Raw genomic sequence first — 17,089 nt, 5'->3', positions numbered from 1 at the left:
AGAGGAGAAGCAAAGAGAGAGAGGTCTTCCATCCGCTGGTTTACTCCCCAATTGGCTGCAACATCCAGAGCTGCGCTGATCGGAAGCCAGGAGCCAGGAGCTTCTTCTGGGTCTCCCATGTGGGTGCAGGGGCCCAAGGACTTGGGCCACCTTCTACTGCTTTCCCAGGCCATAGCAGAGAGCTGGATCGGAAGTAGAGCTGCCAGGACTTGAACCAGTGCCCGTATGGGATGCTGGCACTGCAGGCAGTGGCTTAATCCGCTATGCCACAGTGCTGGCTCCAATATTGCACTCTTTATTGACTCTTTTTAATAAATTTTGACGTCTACTAGAGGAAATTCTTCTAAGTTGTTCCAAAAGTTATCATAGCTGTTGTGGGCTATATTTTTCTTCCCTTGTGATTTAGAATTTCTTCACTTATTTTTTCACAGTTTCATTTACTACACATTTATTGAGCAGGTACTATATGCTGTATTTTTCTCTTTTGGAAGCAGTGACCAATAATGACATAAAAATTCTGTCCTCATAGAGCCCACATCCCGGGGTGGGGGGTGGGGGGAGAAGAGATAGAGAATATACAGGATAAATAAATAAAATACATAATATTTAGCAGAAATTAAGTAGGAAAGGGGGGAATAGAAAATGGTGTTTGAGTCTGGGTACTTGAGAGAACTGGGCCTGTTTCTGTGCCATCGGCCATGCTAGAGTTCATCCCTCAATCTGTAGATGAAGAAGTTGGAGCCCGGTGGGTGGTGGGCCTGTTTAATGTCACACAGGCAGCGCAGAGTAAGTAGGAAAGGGAACTTCAGGCATGTTGGTGGGAAACTTTGGCTTCAGGTGCCCACTGTGCTGCTTCCTGTTGGGTGACTGTCAGGGTTCTGTCTACTGTCTGCTGTAAATAGACAAATACCTGATTGAAGGTGGTGCCAAACCTCCCAGAGCAGGAGGGCTGGGTGGGCTCTCCTCACTACCCACCTCTCCTTTTGTTAGGGAGAGGAATCTTTCCTGATTCTCTCTAAATATCTAATTGTTTGGAAATTGGGACACTTGGCTACCCGTGTTTACAAAGAGATAGGGAGGGAAGATGTCTGGCATTTTTGGACTGTTGAGGGAAATGATGTTGCAAGTAGTGCACGTGGAGAGGAATCAGATCAGTATCTTCTATCCAGGTGTGCGGTTTTTGAGCTTAGCACCAACATAAAATGAGTATAACATCTGTTTCAAGTTGGGCTTTTGTGACTCTTAAATGAGAGAAAATAGGAGAAGTGTCTGTGCCTAAAGCATAGTAGCAATTCAGTACATCGCAGCTGCTGTTGCTACTTTTCTCAGCAGTAGAATCAAGATTAGAGAAGGTTATGCCACCTGGTCTAGGGAGTCCTGTCGCTCTGGGGTACACCCCTTCTGGCACGTGCTGCATTCTTCTCTTTCTCTCTTGATTGTATTCTTTTGATTTCCCGAGGAAGGCCGTCTAGTTGATGTGTGATTGCAGCAAGGAGGTAAAAGTAGTCAGCTGTGACATTGATTTTGGAGGAGCTGGACCCCCTTCTCACCCAGTGCTTGTCCAAGAGCTGCCACGAGTTTTACCTCACAATGCCTTGTAAATTTATTAGTCACATTATCATCCACGGTATCTTCCCTTCTTTGTCCTTCTGCCTTCATGTCTTCTCTGCATCTTACCCATCTCCTAGAGATAACAAATGACAATTTCTTTCTGAGGTTTGGAATGTAGTTTGGGTGCAGTAAGATTACTGTGGAGGCTGGCATTGTGGTGTAACAGGTAAAGCTGCCACTTGCAATGCTGGCATCCCATATGAGTGCCATTTTGAGTTCCAGCTGTTGCGCTTCTCATTAAGCTGTCTACTAATGGCCTGGGAGAAGCAGCAAAAGATGGCTTGAGTGTTTGTGCTACTGCTGCCCACATGGGAGCTCTGGAGGAAGCTCCTGGTTCCTGGTGCAGGAACCAAGCTTCAGCCTGGCCCAGCTGTGGCCGGCCGTTGCAGCCATATGGGGAAAGAACTAGTGGATGGAATATCTGTCTCTGTCTCTCCCTCTCTAACTCTGACTTTTGAATAAATGAAATAAATCTTTTTTTTAAAAAAAGACTATTATGTTTGAGGCTTGCTCTGAGGCGTAGTGGGTAAAGCATACCGTATGGGTGCCAGTTGGAGTTCCAACTGCTCCACTTCCCATTCAGCTCTCGGTGATGGCCTGAGAAAGCAGTAGAAGATGGCCCACATCCTTGGGCCGCTGCATCCATGTCGGGGACCTGGATGAAGTTCCAGGCTCCTGGCTTCGGATTGGCCCAGCTCCGGCCTTTGCGGCTATTTGGGGAGTGAACCAGCACATGGAAGATCTCTCTCTGCCTTTGCCTTTCTAACTCTGCCTTTTAAATAAATAAATAAATAAATCTTTAAAAAAAATTATGTTGTCTCTTCTCTCCTAGCTTTAAAATGCTTTCTTATCAGTCTATTCCCATATGTCTCTCCTGAATGAAGTCTGTATTCTAGAGCCACAGAAATAAACATTTTAGATCCAGTAGGGACCTTACCAAAAGCTCTTTTTTCTCTTTTTTACAGATGATTATTATTTCAGGATCCCATAACTAATTAGAGGTAGACCTGGGTCTCTTTATCATTTCCTTGTTGCAAATAATTTTAGTTAGAATTATAATAATGATACACTATTATAGTTAAAATTGTCTTTCACTCTCTATTTAGATATCACTATTAGATCACTTTTGAGTACCTGGGTACAGACTCACTAGTATAAAAGTTAATGATGCTAGATCTTAGCTCTAACTTGGGCTATGTAGGTGGGTGTTAATCGCCTATACTACATATAGTTTTAATTTCCAAAGGGTAAGTTCTCTCATTATTCTTCTTTTTAGAGCTTTTCATGATTATTTATATGTATTTAATCTTGTATGAGAACTTTAGAATTAATATGTAATTGATAATGTTAACATATCATAATTATATAATACATTTATATAATAATCATTCATTCCTCACCCTGCCACAAAATACCAAAAAGTAGGTTGGAATTTTTTACTGAAATTTTTGTTAAATTTTTAGATTAATTGGGTGTATTGATCTCATGTCATGATTGATTTTTAAATCAGGAACTTTTTTTTTTTTTTTTTTTTTGACAGGCAGAGTGGACAGTGAGAGAGACAGAGAGAAAGGTCTTCCTTTTTGCCGTTGGTTCACCCTCCAATGGCCGCCGCGGCCGGCGCGCTGCGGCCGGCGCACTGTGCTGATCCGAAGGCAGGAGCCAGGTGCTTCTCCTGGTCTCCCATGGGGTGCAGGGCCCAAGCACTTGGGCCATCCTCCACTGCACTCCCTGGCCACAGCAGAGAGCTGGCCTGGAAGAGGGGCAACCGGGACAGAATCCGGCGCCCCGACCGGGACTAGAACCCGGTGTGCCAGCGCTGCAAGGCAGAGGATTAGCCTGTTGAGCCACGGCGCCGGCCCAAGTCAGGAACTTAAGATCTTCTGTTCTATGCCAAAAATTTCTATAAATATTTTACATTAATAGAAATGGTATTGAGAAAAGGTAGACTTTTTTAGTAACAAACAAAATATTGGTAGCAGGTGAAAGTGATAATCATGTGTTTTAAATGCTATCAGATATTGAGTCTGTAGTAGGACTTTCAAATTTATTTATTCAGTAAACCTTTATTGTGGAGGAGGAGTCAGGGATGAGGAGGAGAAGTCAGGGATGGCACTTAATTTCTGATTTGGGCATTCAGTAGTTTTTTTATTTTTAGGTTGGAATGTGTAATATATAATATTTATAAGTTTTTTTAATTTGAGGAGGGCAATTATAATGGTTCAGGTATTGTGTTAGGTTCTGAAGGTATAATGTTGATTATCTGAAATCTAGTCTTGTTCCTTAAGTAGTGCCCACCATCTAGCTAGAGAAGTAGACATTCACCACACAACTAACTTCTCTTGTAGTGAATGCTATGGAGGTAAAGTATAAGAGGAAATACAGTACGAAAATGGAGAAAACTTACTTGGGAAGGGTTGTGGAAGATGTCAGGTGTGTTGGTGATACTGTGAGTTTTAAGCATGGGTTGGAAATACGACTCAAAATTCCTGGGTGAAGAAGTAGAGCTGTAGTATCCCAGTTAATGGGAGTAACTTAGCATGTGTATTTCTAAGGATTTTGGAACATACTAGGAGCCAGAAGAGAGCTATTATCACTAGAACATAGGCAGTGGTAGGCTGAGGGATTTGAAATGAGGCCACAGAAATAGTAAATAGGGGGCTGGCACTATGGCATAGCAGGTAAAGCCATTGCCTGAGATGCCATCATCTCAGGTGCTCATTCATGTCCCAGCTGCTCCACTTCCAATCCAGCTCCCTACTAATGGTCTGGGAAAAGCAGTAGAAGATGGCCCAAGTGTTTGGGCCCGTGCCACCCGTGGGAGAGATCTGAATGAAGCTTCTGGCTCCTGGCTTCAGCCTGGCCCAGTGCTAGCCATTGCTGCCATTTGGGAAGTGAACCAGTGGATGGAAAGATCTCTCTGTGTCTCTGTAACTCTGACTTGCAAAGTAGATAAATAAATCTTTTAAAAAAATGTGACTAGGTTGGTTTTTTTTTTAAGATTTCTTTTTAATGTTCATATGACTCTTGTGTAGGAGATAGATTAAAGGAATCATAGTAGATACATAAAATTTAGGAGGCTATTTAGGTGTTCAGGTGAAGAACAATGGGGACATTGCAACTATGGAAGTGACAATTGAGATGGAGAGAAATAGACAAGTTACACTGATATTTTTGGGAGATACAATTTTCAGAGTTTGATGATGTATTGAATATGTGAGATGAGGGAGGAAGGGTTGAAGTCACACCCTTATTCTGCTTCAGGCATGCAGTCATTTAAAACTTAAGTTTGAGCGTGTGGTATTTTACATTTAGACTTTGAGGCCAGCATTCCTAACATCTACGTGTTGTGAAAGAGAATACATATTTAGTGCTGTCTAGATTGCTGACTTGAATTTTTTTTATACTGTAGATATTGCACCACCATATTGCCTCAGTAGAGAAACTCGCTTTGACTACTTCTGGATGTCCACTTGTCATTCAATGCAAGAACTTCAGGATTGTGCATTTCATTGTTCCCAGAGAAAGAGACTGCCATGATATTTACAACTCTTTGCTACAGCTGTCAAAACAAGGTATTGTTCTTAGAAACCAAAATTTACAGGCTCACTCTGAGATGGTTGTTGTAAATAATGTCTCTTTATTGATACTGTGTATACTTTAGGCTACTCTTGTAGTCACGTTCTTATAGTCTTACTATAGTTCTTACTCTTATAGTCAGGTTCTGTGCCCCCAAACATTGGTTTAGAAATAATTAGAAACTAGTGGTCTGAATTTTAAGAATGGTGTCCAAGTAAGGGGTAATAATAAGGGAAAAGTAAAACATTCAGTCAAAGTTAAGCACAGAGTTATATTAATGTTTTAATTTTTTTAGCAGTATAACATTTTTTAAAAGTGAATATTCCACAATCAAGGGGAATGACATGGATATTGATGCTACTATGTGAAAAATGAAGGAAGCTGAAGTCCCTCCAGTGGCAGTAGGACTAAAATATTTAATGGATTCTTATGAGAAGTGTGGAAGTTAAACAGAAGGACAGAGTGAATCTGTTTTACTAGAGGTAGAGTTGAAAAGGATACAGCCTGCAAAGAGGTGTCCTCACTGCTTATACCCTGGGGATCTGGAGGCTTCCTTCCCTAGCAGAGCTAGGATTATCTGTTGAATTGCATTTCAGTTGTACAACCTGGATTGCAGCCTGTATGAGTTTCTCTAGACCAGGTCTGTGTTCATTCTTTTCTCTTGGCACCCAGAGTCTGTAATGTCCCATTGTACCAAGTTAAGCCAGAGCTTGTAATAAACATGGTTCTGTGACTCCAGGTCTCTTCATTGTTCAGAAGTGAGTGCTTTCCAGAGTTCTGTGCCACCACTGCCAGTTTGGTTATTGATGTTCTGTAGGAATAAGCATTCATGTTCTATGTGTCTTCTGTAGTTTATCATTATAACATTAGTCTTTCCACTTTACATCTCATTTGGGAAAGGTGATGAGTTACAGGAGATACCTATTTCTGTTTTTTAAATTTTACTTTTTAAAAAAAGATTTATTTATTTGAAAGGCAGAAATACAGAAAGAGAAAGGGAGAGCGAACAAGAGAGAGAGATCCATTGATTTTCCATTCTATCTCCAAATGGATGAGAGAGAGAGAGAGATAATCCATTTGTTGGTTCATTCTCCAGTGGCCACAATTCACCAGGGCTGGGCCAGGCTGAAGCCAGGAGCCTGGCTACTTCTGGGTCTCCATTGTTGGGTACAGGGGCCCAAGTATTTGGGCCATCTTCTGCTTCTTTCCTAGGAGCATTAGCAGGGAGCTGGATCAGAAGTGGAGCAGCTGGGACTTGAACCGGTGCCCATATGGGATGCTGGCACTGCAGGTAGAGGCTTAACCTTCTACACCACAGCGCTGGCCCCTAAATTTTACTTTCAAGAAAAAGTATTTTAATATGATTTAACATATATGTTTGTTTATTTAATAATAAGAAAATAAAAATAAATAACTTGTTGATGGCATAAATTGAATCTCAGATTACTAGATGTGTCTTCAGATCTAGTTATTTGCACCAAAGAACTTAGAAAAGATTAAGTTCAAATATGTTCAGGTATTAGCCATCTCTGAAGATTTTAAAGAAAAAAATGGAGGAAAACTGAAAAACTGCTTTTAGTTGTAGTGAATGAAGTTTTATAAATTGCTTTTTAACATTTTTGTGTTTTGTATTCTATAGCAAAATATGAAGATCTCTATGCATTCTCTTATAATCCTAAACAAAATGACTCAGAACGACTACAAGGTTGGCAGCTCATTGACCTCGCTGAGGAATATAAGAGGATGGGAGTGCCAAATTCAAACTGGCAGCTGTCTGATGCCAACCGAGAATACAAGGTAACTTAGCCATCTTTTGGAGAAACTGAGAAAATGTTAGTATCAGAGTGTCAGAGAGTTTTATGGTAGAGAATTGTCTGTGTATTGCAATGTGCTTGTCTGTAGTAAGTTTAAAGTTTTTTTTAATTTGAAAGGCATAGAGAGAGAGAGAGATCAGAGAGAAAGGTCTCCCATCCACTGGTTTACTCCACAAATGGATATAACAGACAAGACTGGGTCAGGCTAAAGCCAGGAACCAGGAACTCCATCCTTGTCTCCCAACTGGATGGCAGGGACACAAGTATTTGGGCCATCATCCATTGCCTTTGCACACTCATTAGGGAGAACCTAGATTGGAAGCAGAGCAGTGGGGACTTCAGCTGATGCCCCAGTCTCTGCCATGATGCTGGCTCTATATCTTGATTTTTGAATTATGAGTAGACTGCTTATGTTTAATTTGATATTTACAGATTTGTGAAACTTACCCCAGAGAGCTTTATGTTCCCCGGATAGCAAGCAAACCAATAATTGTTGGTAGTTCCAAGTTCCGGAGCAAGGGAAGATTCCCAGTTCTTTCCTATTATCATCAAGATAAGGAGGTAAGAAGCTTTTCTTTTGAATTTAAAAATGTAATTTTAACTCCACTTTAGATTTAGGTATCCAAAAGAACATTAAATTTTCCGTAGGTCATTATTTTAATGTTGCTAGTAGAGATGTGCTGGCTTTTCACTTAATTGCATTTTTGAAATTTTTAAACAAAACTGTTTTGAAACATAGAAACTTTCTTCTTTTCATTTTCCTTTTCCATCCCTCCTTTCCTTCCAGTAGTGGCTTGAAAACAAGCAGTGTTTTTTCCCCCTTGTACTTCTCTTTTGATTCTGCTTATATTTTGGGATAGTAGAGTTTGACAAGCCAACTGTTGAGAGAAGGAACCAAGGGCATTTCAGGCTCCCATTATCATTGCTCTTCAAGATTCTGCAATATGAGGAGGTAGAACATGAATCGTTATACTGACATACTTATAGAGATTGCCAATTACAATAAAACTTAACTTTTGTAGCCTAACAAATAGACCGGGAAGTTCTGTGTGTGTAGTGCTTTTTCTTTTCTTTTAAGATTTATATTTATTTATTTGAAAGGCAGAGTCAGAAAGGAGGAGAGACAGAGAGATCTTTTCATCTGTTAGTTCATTCCCTGGGCTGGGCCAGGCTGAAGCCAGGAGCCTGGAGTTTCTTCTCGGTCTTTCACTTGGATGCAGGAACCTAAGCACTTGGGTCATCTTCTGCTGCTTTCCCAGGCACATTAGCAGGGAGCTGGTATTGGAAGTGGAGCAGCTGGGTCTTGATCCAGCATCATATGGAGTACCAGCATTGCATGTGAGGCTTAACCTGATACAACACAACACTGGCCCACGTATAGTGCTTTACATGCATATCTTCATATTTAAGATTGGCTCTGTGGGAATAAGAGAGGGAGGAGATGTACAGTTCGGCACATGCTCAATCGGACTTGCCCCAAACGGTAGAGTTAGAAACGTACCAAGGGATTCCAATTCAGTCTCATCAAGGTGGCATGTACCAATGCCATCTCACTAGTCATAGTGATCAGTTTCAGTTCATAATTGATCATAATGATAGGATTAAAAGTCAAAGGGATCACATAAACAAGACTAGTGTCTGCTAATACTAACTGATAGAATTAAAAAGGACAGAACGATCCAACATGAGAAGCGGGATACACAGCAGACTCATAGAATGGCAGATGTCCTAAACAGCACTCTGGCCTCAGAATCAACCCGTAAGGCATTCATATCTGGCTAAAAAGCCCATGAGAGTATTTTAGGCATGGAAAGCCAAGACACTGTGGCAAAAAACAAACAAACAAACAAACAAACAAACACCACCTAAATGAAAGATCTCTGTGAGTGAGATCCCAGCAGAAAGAATGGGCCATCAAAGAAGGCAGTACCTTTCTCTGAAGGGAGGAGAGAACTTCCACTTTGACTATGCCTTGTATAAATAAGATCGGAGTTGGCAAACTCAAAAGGCTTCCATAGCCTTGGCAACTCATGAGAAGAGCTTCAGGTGATTACTGATGCCATAAACAAGAGTGTCATTTGTTAAATCAACAATAGGAGTCACTGTGCACTTACTCCCCATGTAGGATCTCTGTCCTTAATGTGTTGTACTATGTGAATTAATGGTATAACTAGTACTCAAACAGTACTTTACACCTTGTGTTTCTGTGTGGGTGCAACTGTTGAAATCTTTTCTTAGTATATACTAAGTTGATCTTCTGTATATAAAAATTATTGAAAATGAATCTTGATGTGAATGGGATGGGAGAGGGAGCGGGAGATGGGATGGTTGCAGGTGAGAAGGAGGTTATAGGGGGAGAAAGCGACTGTAATCCAAAAGCTTTACTTTGGAAATTTATTAAAAAAAAAAAAAAGATTGGCTCTGCTAATTACCTAGGCCTTTCTTGTTTACAATTTTTGTTTTTGTGTGTGGTCTTGTTTTTTTTTTGAGAGACAGAAGGATATGGTATGTGAGAGAGAGAGAGTGCATGCCAGAGTCGAAAGCTGGAAATTCAATCCTGGTCTCCCTTATGGGTGGCAGGAGCCCAGTTACTTGAGTCTCCACTGCTGCCTGCCAAAGTCTGCATTAGCAGGAAGTGGGAATCAGGAACCAGAGCCTGATATTGAACTCAGGTACTCTAATGTGGGACACTGGCATCTTTAATCTCTGGGCCAAATGCCTGCCCCACCATGTACTTGTTTTATGGGAAACAAGTTCAGAGGAGCAGATCACTTTCCCTGTATCTTATAGCAAGCAGATTGAGCAGTTTAATGCCATTTCTGACTCCTCATCCTTTGTGGCTTGGTTTTTATTTTCCCTCTGGAAAGCTTTAGAATCTTCTTTCTCCCCAGTTTTCTGAAGTTTCACAATGATGTGCATTGGCATATCTTTAAATTTTATCTAGAAACTAGATCTCAGCTTTGGAAATGTCTTCTCTATTTTTGTGGTAATCTCCTTTCTTTTTATTACTTTTCTTTGTATGGTAACTTGTGTGGATTGATAGTTGGGCTTCCTAGCATGAACCTCCATTTGCCTTAGCTTTCTCTATTTCCCATCTCTCTGTTTTCTGGACAATTTCCTCAACCTTATCTCTAGTCTATCTCAGGAATAATCTATTTTTGTGATAATTTTTCTTGTGTTCAAGAGCTCTTTCCTATTTTCCAAAAATATTTTACACAGTTTTCTCAGAATTAATGTCTTAGTTCTTTATGTTAAGTTTTTTTGTTTGCTTGTTTTGTTTTTGGTAAAGAATACTTAGCCTTCTTTTTTGCTCAGAATTCTTTTTTGTCTGTTTTGTTTTTCATGTCTTTTAAATATCTGATCCTTGGCTGGCCTCTCACATTGAAGCTGTTTAGAGGTTTATGTGCATGAGTAGTCTCTATCTTTGGATTCTTTCTGTTGTGTAGGTTGGTTTCATTGAAGAGGAATGCTCTGATTTTCATGATAATGTGTAACTCTGGCTGTGGGAGGAGAGGGTCTCATATTTTGTTAGATAGACTTTACTTTTAATCCTTCTGTTTTTGTGGATGTAGGGCTTCATCCTGCCCACAGTGGTGCCTGTTGCCTGGAGTGTTCAGGTTAATCCTCTTCAAAGGGTGTCTTTAGAGTGAGGGAGGATATGAAGGGTCTTAACTACTCTTTAAATTGGCATTCGAGTGAGTTCTTCTTTTAGTGAAAATCCTCACTCAGGTCTTCAGAGGTACTAATTCCTGAACCTTCCTGGAATTTTTCTGCTCAAAATTCCTTGCTTCTTGTTGACTTAGGGAGTTGTCAGTTTGCTTTACTCTGTTAAATTTACTATCATTTGCCAATCTGCTGTCACCACCCCAAATTTTATTGACATCTCCATTGTTGTTTCCTTTCCCATTTTCTTATCCCTGTGGTCTTATATATTTTAAATTTATTTATTAGAACTCTAGTTGAGTTTTGGAATGGAGCAGAAGTAGAAGTTAAACAGAAGTTTCATATACTAAGTCATAGGAAGGTTACCTGATTATGGGTTCTGACACACCCATGTTTGTGGACATTGTTTATTGGAAAGCAGGGCTGAAAATAGACATTCAGTGCCCAGCTTAAAGAAATCACAAAATAGTTCTAACAAGATTTTAATAAGTCAGTACTCCTTTTACTATTCTATTTTGGTAAGTTTTCATGGTTTATTATATGTGTGAATTTAAAATGTATAACTGAATTTATATATGCCTTTTTACCCTTAATGATATTGTAGTTGGGGTGTTTGAATAGAGTTAAACTGGAGTTGGCATGGATGAGGTTGGAGAAAAAGTATACTGGTCTAAGTCTTTTTATCTTTTTTACAACTTAACAGGAAATATTTAGCCATCCTTTACTACTTCTTTTTTTTTTTTCTTTTTTTTTTCTTTTTTTGACAGGCAGGGTGGACAGTGAGAGAGAGACAGAGAGAAAGATCTTCCTTTTTTCCATTGATTCACCTCCCAATGGCCGCTGCATCTGGTGTGCTGTGGCCGGTGCACCACGCTGATCTGAAGCCAGGAGCCAGGTGTTTCTCCTGGTCTCCCATGCGGGTGCAGGGCCCAAGGACTTAGGCCATCCTCCACTGCCCTCCCAGGCCACAGCAGAGAGCTGGACTGGAAGAGGAGCAACCGGGACAGAATCTGGCGCCCCAACAAGGACTAGAACCTGGTGTGCCGGTGCCGCAGGTGGAGGATTAGCCTATTGAACCACGGCGCCGGCCTCATCCTTCACTACTTCTTAGAGATATTCTTGCCTTATTAGATTCACTATATTTATTTTTAAGATTTATTTATTTATTTATTTGAAAGTCAGAGTTACACAGAGAGAAGAGAGGCAGAGAGAGAGAGGTTTTCCATCTGATGGTTCACTCCCCAATGGGCTGCAACAACTGGAGCTGTGACAATCTGGAGCCAGGAGCTTCCTCTGGGTCTCCTACACAGGTGCAGGGGCTCAAGGACTTGGGCCATCTTGTACTGCTTTCTCAGGCCATAGCAGAGAGCTGGATGAGAAGTGGAACAGCCAGGACTTAAACTGGCACCCATATGGGATGCCGGCGCTTCAGGCCAGGATATTAACCTGCTGTGCCACAGTGCCAGCACCAAGATTCACTATATTTTAATCTATACTTCAATTGAAGTTCATTTTTTTTTAGTTTGTCTCATTTTCTATAAATCTGGCTGATTTCCATTTAGAGATCTGAAAGCCTTTGGAAAGTAAAAGTTCAAATGTCACTATTTTAAAAATCCTATTCTTCATGTTTTGACTAACTCTTTACTTGAACTTGAATTGAAAGTACCCTAAAATCTAGAGCGCAGAATGTAAGTATTTAATAGTAGATTACTTGATAGAGAGTTGACTGAATATTGCTTCTTAGGACCCAAGTTTTTTTCATTAATTAGGTAAGGATTCTTTTAGTTTTCTTCGAAGAAGTAAATATTGAGAAAATTTGTAGAGCAAGATATTGAAATAGTATTTAATTCAAGTAGGATTTCAAAGTTAATGCCTTCTAATGGTCTTGCCAACTTTTAAAGATTGAATATTTGATTTTAATGTTTTTGGTTTTCTTTCTTTTAAACAGATTTTTGAGACAGTTACAAAGATCTTTGCATCATCTGTTTTCTGTCTTTTTAAATTTAGGCTGCCATTTGTCGATGTAGCCAGCCACTGTCCGGATTCAGTGCCAGGTGTTTGGAGGATGAACATTTGCTTCAAGCCATTAGTAAAGCCAACCCAGTCAATCGCTATATGTATGTCATGGACACCAGGCCCAAAGTATGTATCTTAAAAACAATGTAGTACATTTTTATTGCTTTAATTAATGGGAGTTACTAAATTTGCCCATGTTTAAGATATAGGAATCCTAATTTTAAAGTAGCCAAGGCTCATGATACTAAGGAAATCATTCTTTAAAGTGTATCAACTTAGAAGACCATTTGTCCAGTAACACAGATGGTGATTTCATTTCATTTTTCTTTTGAGAAATTTATTTTATTTATTTGAAAAGCAGAGTTACAGAGAGAGAGAGAGAAGAAGAAGAGACAGAGAGAGAGAGAGAAAGAGAGAGAGAGAGACTGAGAGACTTTTCATCTGCTGCTTCACTCCCCAAATGGCCACAATGACTGGGACTGAACCAGGCCAAAGCCAGGAGCCAGGAACTTCTACCAGGTCTACCATGTGGGTTCAGGGACCCAAGTACTTGGGCCATTTTCCACTGCTTTTCCAGGTGCATCATCAGAGAGCTTGATCAGAAGTGGAGCAGTGAGGATAGGAACTAGTATCCATATGGGATGCCAGCATTGCATGAGGCAGCTTAACCCTTTATGCCACAATGCTGGCCACAGTTGGTGATTTCTTTTGTCTTCTGATATGTAAGAAAATTTAAGAAAATTGAATTTTTTTGTTGCTTTTTCTTAAATTTGTTTATTTGAGAGGCTGAGAACAAAAGAGAGGGAATGAGAGAGTACTCCGGTACCCTGGTTCACTCCCCAAATGCCCACAATGGCCGGGGCTGGAGCTGGGGCTGGCCTAGAGCTAGGAGCTGGGAACAGGAACTGTAGCTGGGAATCTAAACTAGGCACTCTGATATGGGACACAGGTCTCTTAGCCTGCTTCTTAACTGTTATGCCAAATGCCTGCCCCAGGAAAGCTGAATTTTATATTGAAAAATCTTGATGGTGTGCAAGTCTGTTATGAAGAAATACTAAATTGTGTGTTGTGAAAAATTAGAAATTGTTATTACTCTTTTTAGAAGTTTAAACTGGCAAAACATTTTGTGTTAAAATAATGGATCTTAATTTCAAATATTCAAGAAAATAAGGAAAACTAAGTTAATTTAGGAAACATTCACTAAGGAGTTACACTTTCAGCATCTCTATTCTGAAAATTTGAAATCCAAAACCTTTTGGGTATTGATACGACACCACCACAAGTGGAAAATTCCATACCATAAAACTTTATTTCTTGTACAAAATTATTAAAATCTTGTATAAAATTAACCTTTGGTCATATGTGTAAGGTATAGATGAAACATAAACTAATTTCATGCTTAGACTTGAGTCCTTCTGCCAAGGTATATATGCAAACATTCCAAATATCATAAAAATCTGAAACACTCTGGTCCCAAGCAACATGTATAAATCATAAACAAAAAACTGTTCTTTCATGCATCTGTAGTACAAAGCTAAATTTTTATCATCCAAATGCTAGAATCCTTTTTTTTAATAAGCAGTTAACCAGTTCATGTAGGATCCTAAAGCTAAAATAATTAAAATCCTCAATGGTAATAGCTAACATTACTTTTAATTTTTATTATAGCATCGCATGCAGAGCTGGTGGGATACACAAAAGGACATTGGCAGAATTATAGTGAGGATTTCTTCAAAAATCTGGAGTGATGAGAGAATAACAGAAAGCGATGAGAAAAAGCGAGTGAGCACTATAGAACACAAGCAATTCAGGCAGCTTTGTGAAAGAAATGGTAGCTCTTTCCGAAGTAATTCTCATCATTGTGCAGTCTCATAAAAGATAATGGAGAAAACCAAAAGATGTTAATTTGAGTAAATGGAGAAACATTTAAAAACTAAAAATTGAAAATTTCATAATATTTTGTTAAAAATAACAGACTTTCCATTAGGAGTCAAGAGTGCTGGTGTTGTCTCCTATAAGAAAAATTTTGTTCTACTTTGCTGTATAATCTGGGTTAATTAATTGGATAGAATTCTTTTTAAGTAATATTAGACATGAAAGATAATTTTAATAATGAGACGTTCTGAAAATGAGCTGTGCTAGTGATTTATTTCTCAGGGCCTAACATCTCTTATTGGTATAGTTGTCCTCTACACAGGAAATGTTTGTTTTCTTTGATTGCTATACTAGTTAAACTTAAAATCAGGTAGTAATAATGTGGAAGCGTTTTTAATATCGGAATTTTAATTTTACTGTAGTCTTCATGGGTCCTAAACACCAGTGGACTTAAAGTGTGTTTGCTGCTACTTTGGGGTCCCAGTCCATTGAATGAAAAGCCACTTTTTCTTCCCATTTAGATTCTGTTTTATCCAAATTCGTAAGAATACTTAGTATAGTAATATACTGTATGAAATCCTGGTCTGAAGAGTTAAGCATGCGAAAATCTAAGTGAAGCTGTGTTAAAATTTGATCAATAACCAAAGACTATGGGCCTGTGGACAGTCTTTTATTTTCCCCTAGTTGATTTTGGGACTGATTCTTAGAGGTGTAGCAGGATAGTGGACTATATGCCATATTGTGCAGTTATGGATCTCCAGTAATCTCTGATATGGAGGACCTCAAGTAACCTGAGGATACTTCATGTCTGATTTTCAGGGTCAGTGTGGCTTTCTGAGTGAGCAGGTTCTCTAGGTTTGTTCTGAAGTGAATCTCTAGTAGTTTGATTCTGTAAAAGAAAAGCCACCAGCTTTGCTCCTCTCTGAATTTGGGATTTAGATAGGAAATATTTCTTTTTAATTTTGAAATATTACAAACATATGGAAAACCGCCTAAAAACATAAATGAAGTACCTTCATGAAGTACTTATGGGGACAGTCTATGTGGACCTTGCCATTATACAGCAATAGTAGTGTTGCTTTGTAGTACCCTTCTTTAGTGTTAATAACATGGGTGGCGTTAAAGAATTGTTAAAGGATTGTAGCTAATTAGATTTTGATGAGTTCATTTAAGCTCTCTCCTAGCTAAAAGATGGCTTAGTTAGTGTGTTCTTGACATTTCGCTATATTAATGTAAGAGATAAATATAGTTTGTCTCTAAGTTTCTAAAATTTCTAATTTTAGCTGAATGCCATGGCCAACAGAGCAGCTGGAAAAGGTTATGAAAATGAAGACAACTATTCTAACATTAGATTTCAGTTTGTTGGAATTGAAAATATTCATGTCATGAGGTCCAGTCTTCAGAAATTATTGGAAGGTATGATTATTGATTACCTTGTCAGCAGTTTTGTCCAATAGAAATAAAATGCTAATCACATGTAATTTAGAATTTTCTAGTAGTCACACTTTTTTTTTTTTTTTTAAAGATTATTTGTTTGGAAGTCAGAGTTACACAGAGAGAGAAGGAGAGACAGAGAGAGAGAGTCTTCCATCTGCTGGTTCACTACCAAATTGACTGCAACGGCTTGAGCTGTTCCAGTCCGAAACCAGGAGCCAGGAGCTTTTTCTGGGTCTCCCACATAGGTGCAGGGGCCAAGGACTTGGGCCATCTGCTAATGCTTTCCCACGCCATAGCAGAGAGCTGGATCGAAAGTGGAGCAGCTGGGACTCGAGCTGGCGCCTGTATGGGATGCCGGCGATGCAGGCAGCAGCTTTTTCTGCTACACCACAGCGCCAGCCCCAGTAGTCACATTTTAAAAAATAAGAAGAAACAGGTGAAACTAATTTTAATATTATGAAGGGTCTTCAATAAGTTCATGGAAAATCTGTTATAAAAAACTGTGCATGGATTTCAAAAATTTTTTGGCACCAAAATAAACTTGTATTTTAATTCCATTTTTTCATGAACTTGTTGAAGTTTCTCCTACTTACCTAATATATTAAAAGTACTCTTTAACATGTAATCAATCTAAAAAACTGGTAATAATATTTTACTTTTCATCAAGTTTAGAAATCTGGTGTATATTTTATACTTAAAATACATCTCAATTTGGACTGGCCACATTTTAGCTATTCGGTAGCCACATTTGGGTAGTAGCTACTCTACTGGATGGTACAATTCTGTTTTTGTTAATTCTAACAGTTTTTGCCATTGTTAGATATTTTTAAGTTGTTAGTCTAGTGAAAATTAAGTATGCTAATGTTTCATTTAAATCTTGAAGTATTTTTTCAGTCATGGTATGAAGAATTTTAAAAATTTAAATATAATACAGTTTTTAGTTTAATACTCTGCTACAGTATTTTAAAGGAGATTGGAGTATTTTTTTAAGCACAAGGAATTAATAGAAAAATGTACCCCCAAATCCTTTATTGAGCATCTTTTTCATTTATAGAGTCTTGCCCACTTATTTTGTCCTCTTGTTTCTCAGAATT

The 17,089-nt window shown here is 39.0% G+C and overlaps 1 protein-coding gene across 4 annotated transcripts in view; it reads left to right on the top strand.

Moving 5' to 3' along the window:
- Positions 1 to 17,089, top strand: part of MTMR6 (myotubularin related protein 6) — a 50,296-nt gene that overhangs the window by 19,821 nt on the left and 13,386 nt on the right. For all 4 annotated transcript variants that reach the window (XR_016213405.1, XR_016213407.1, XM_008259900.5 and 1 more), the window contains 5 exons: positions 5,024 to 5,186; positions 6,830 to 6,987; positions 7,437 to 7,565; positions 12,675 to 12,809; positions 15,842 to 15,974. Coding sequence is in view for 2 of the 4 variants with exons in the window: in XM_008259900.5 (XP_008258122.1) it covers positions 5,024 to 5,186; positions 6,830 to 6,987; positions 7,437 to 7,565; positions 12,675 to 12,809; positions 15,842 to 15,974 (718 nt within the window). In the remaining 2 variants the exon portion in view is untranslated. The remainder of the gene's footprint in view (positions 1 to 5,023; positions 5,187 to 6,829; positions 6,988 to 7,436; positions 7,566 to 12,674; positions 12,810 to 15,841; positions 15,975 to 17,089) is intronic.

Source organism: Oryctolagus cuniculus, chromosome 9, assembly GCF_051225735.1.
Source record: "Oryctolagus cuniculus isolate XC-2025 breed Fujian yellow rabbit chromosome 9, ASM5122573v1, whole genome shotgun sequence".
NCBI lineage: Eukaryota > Metazoa > Chordata > Mammalia > Lagomorpha > Leporidae > Oryctolagus > Oryctolagus cuniculus.
The sequence above is the reverse complement of the archived record's forward strand: the minus strand, read 5'-3'. Positions and strand labels throughout refer to the sequence as shown.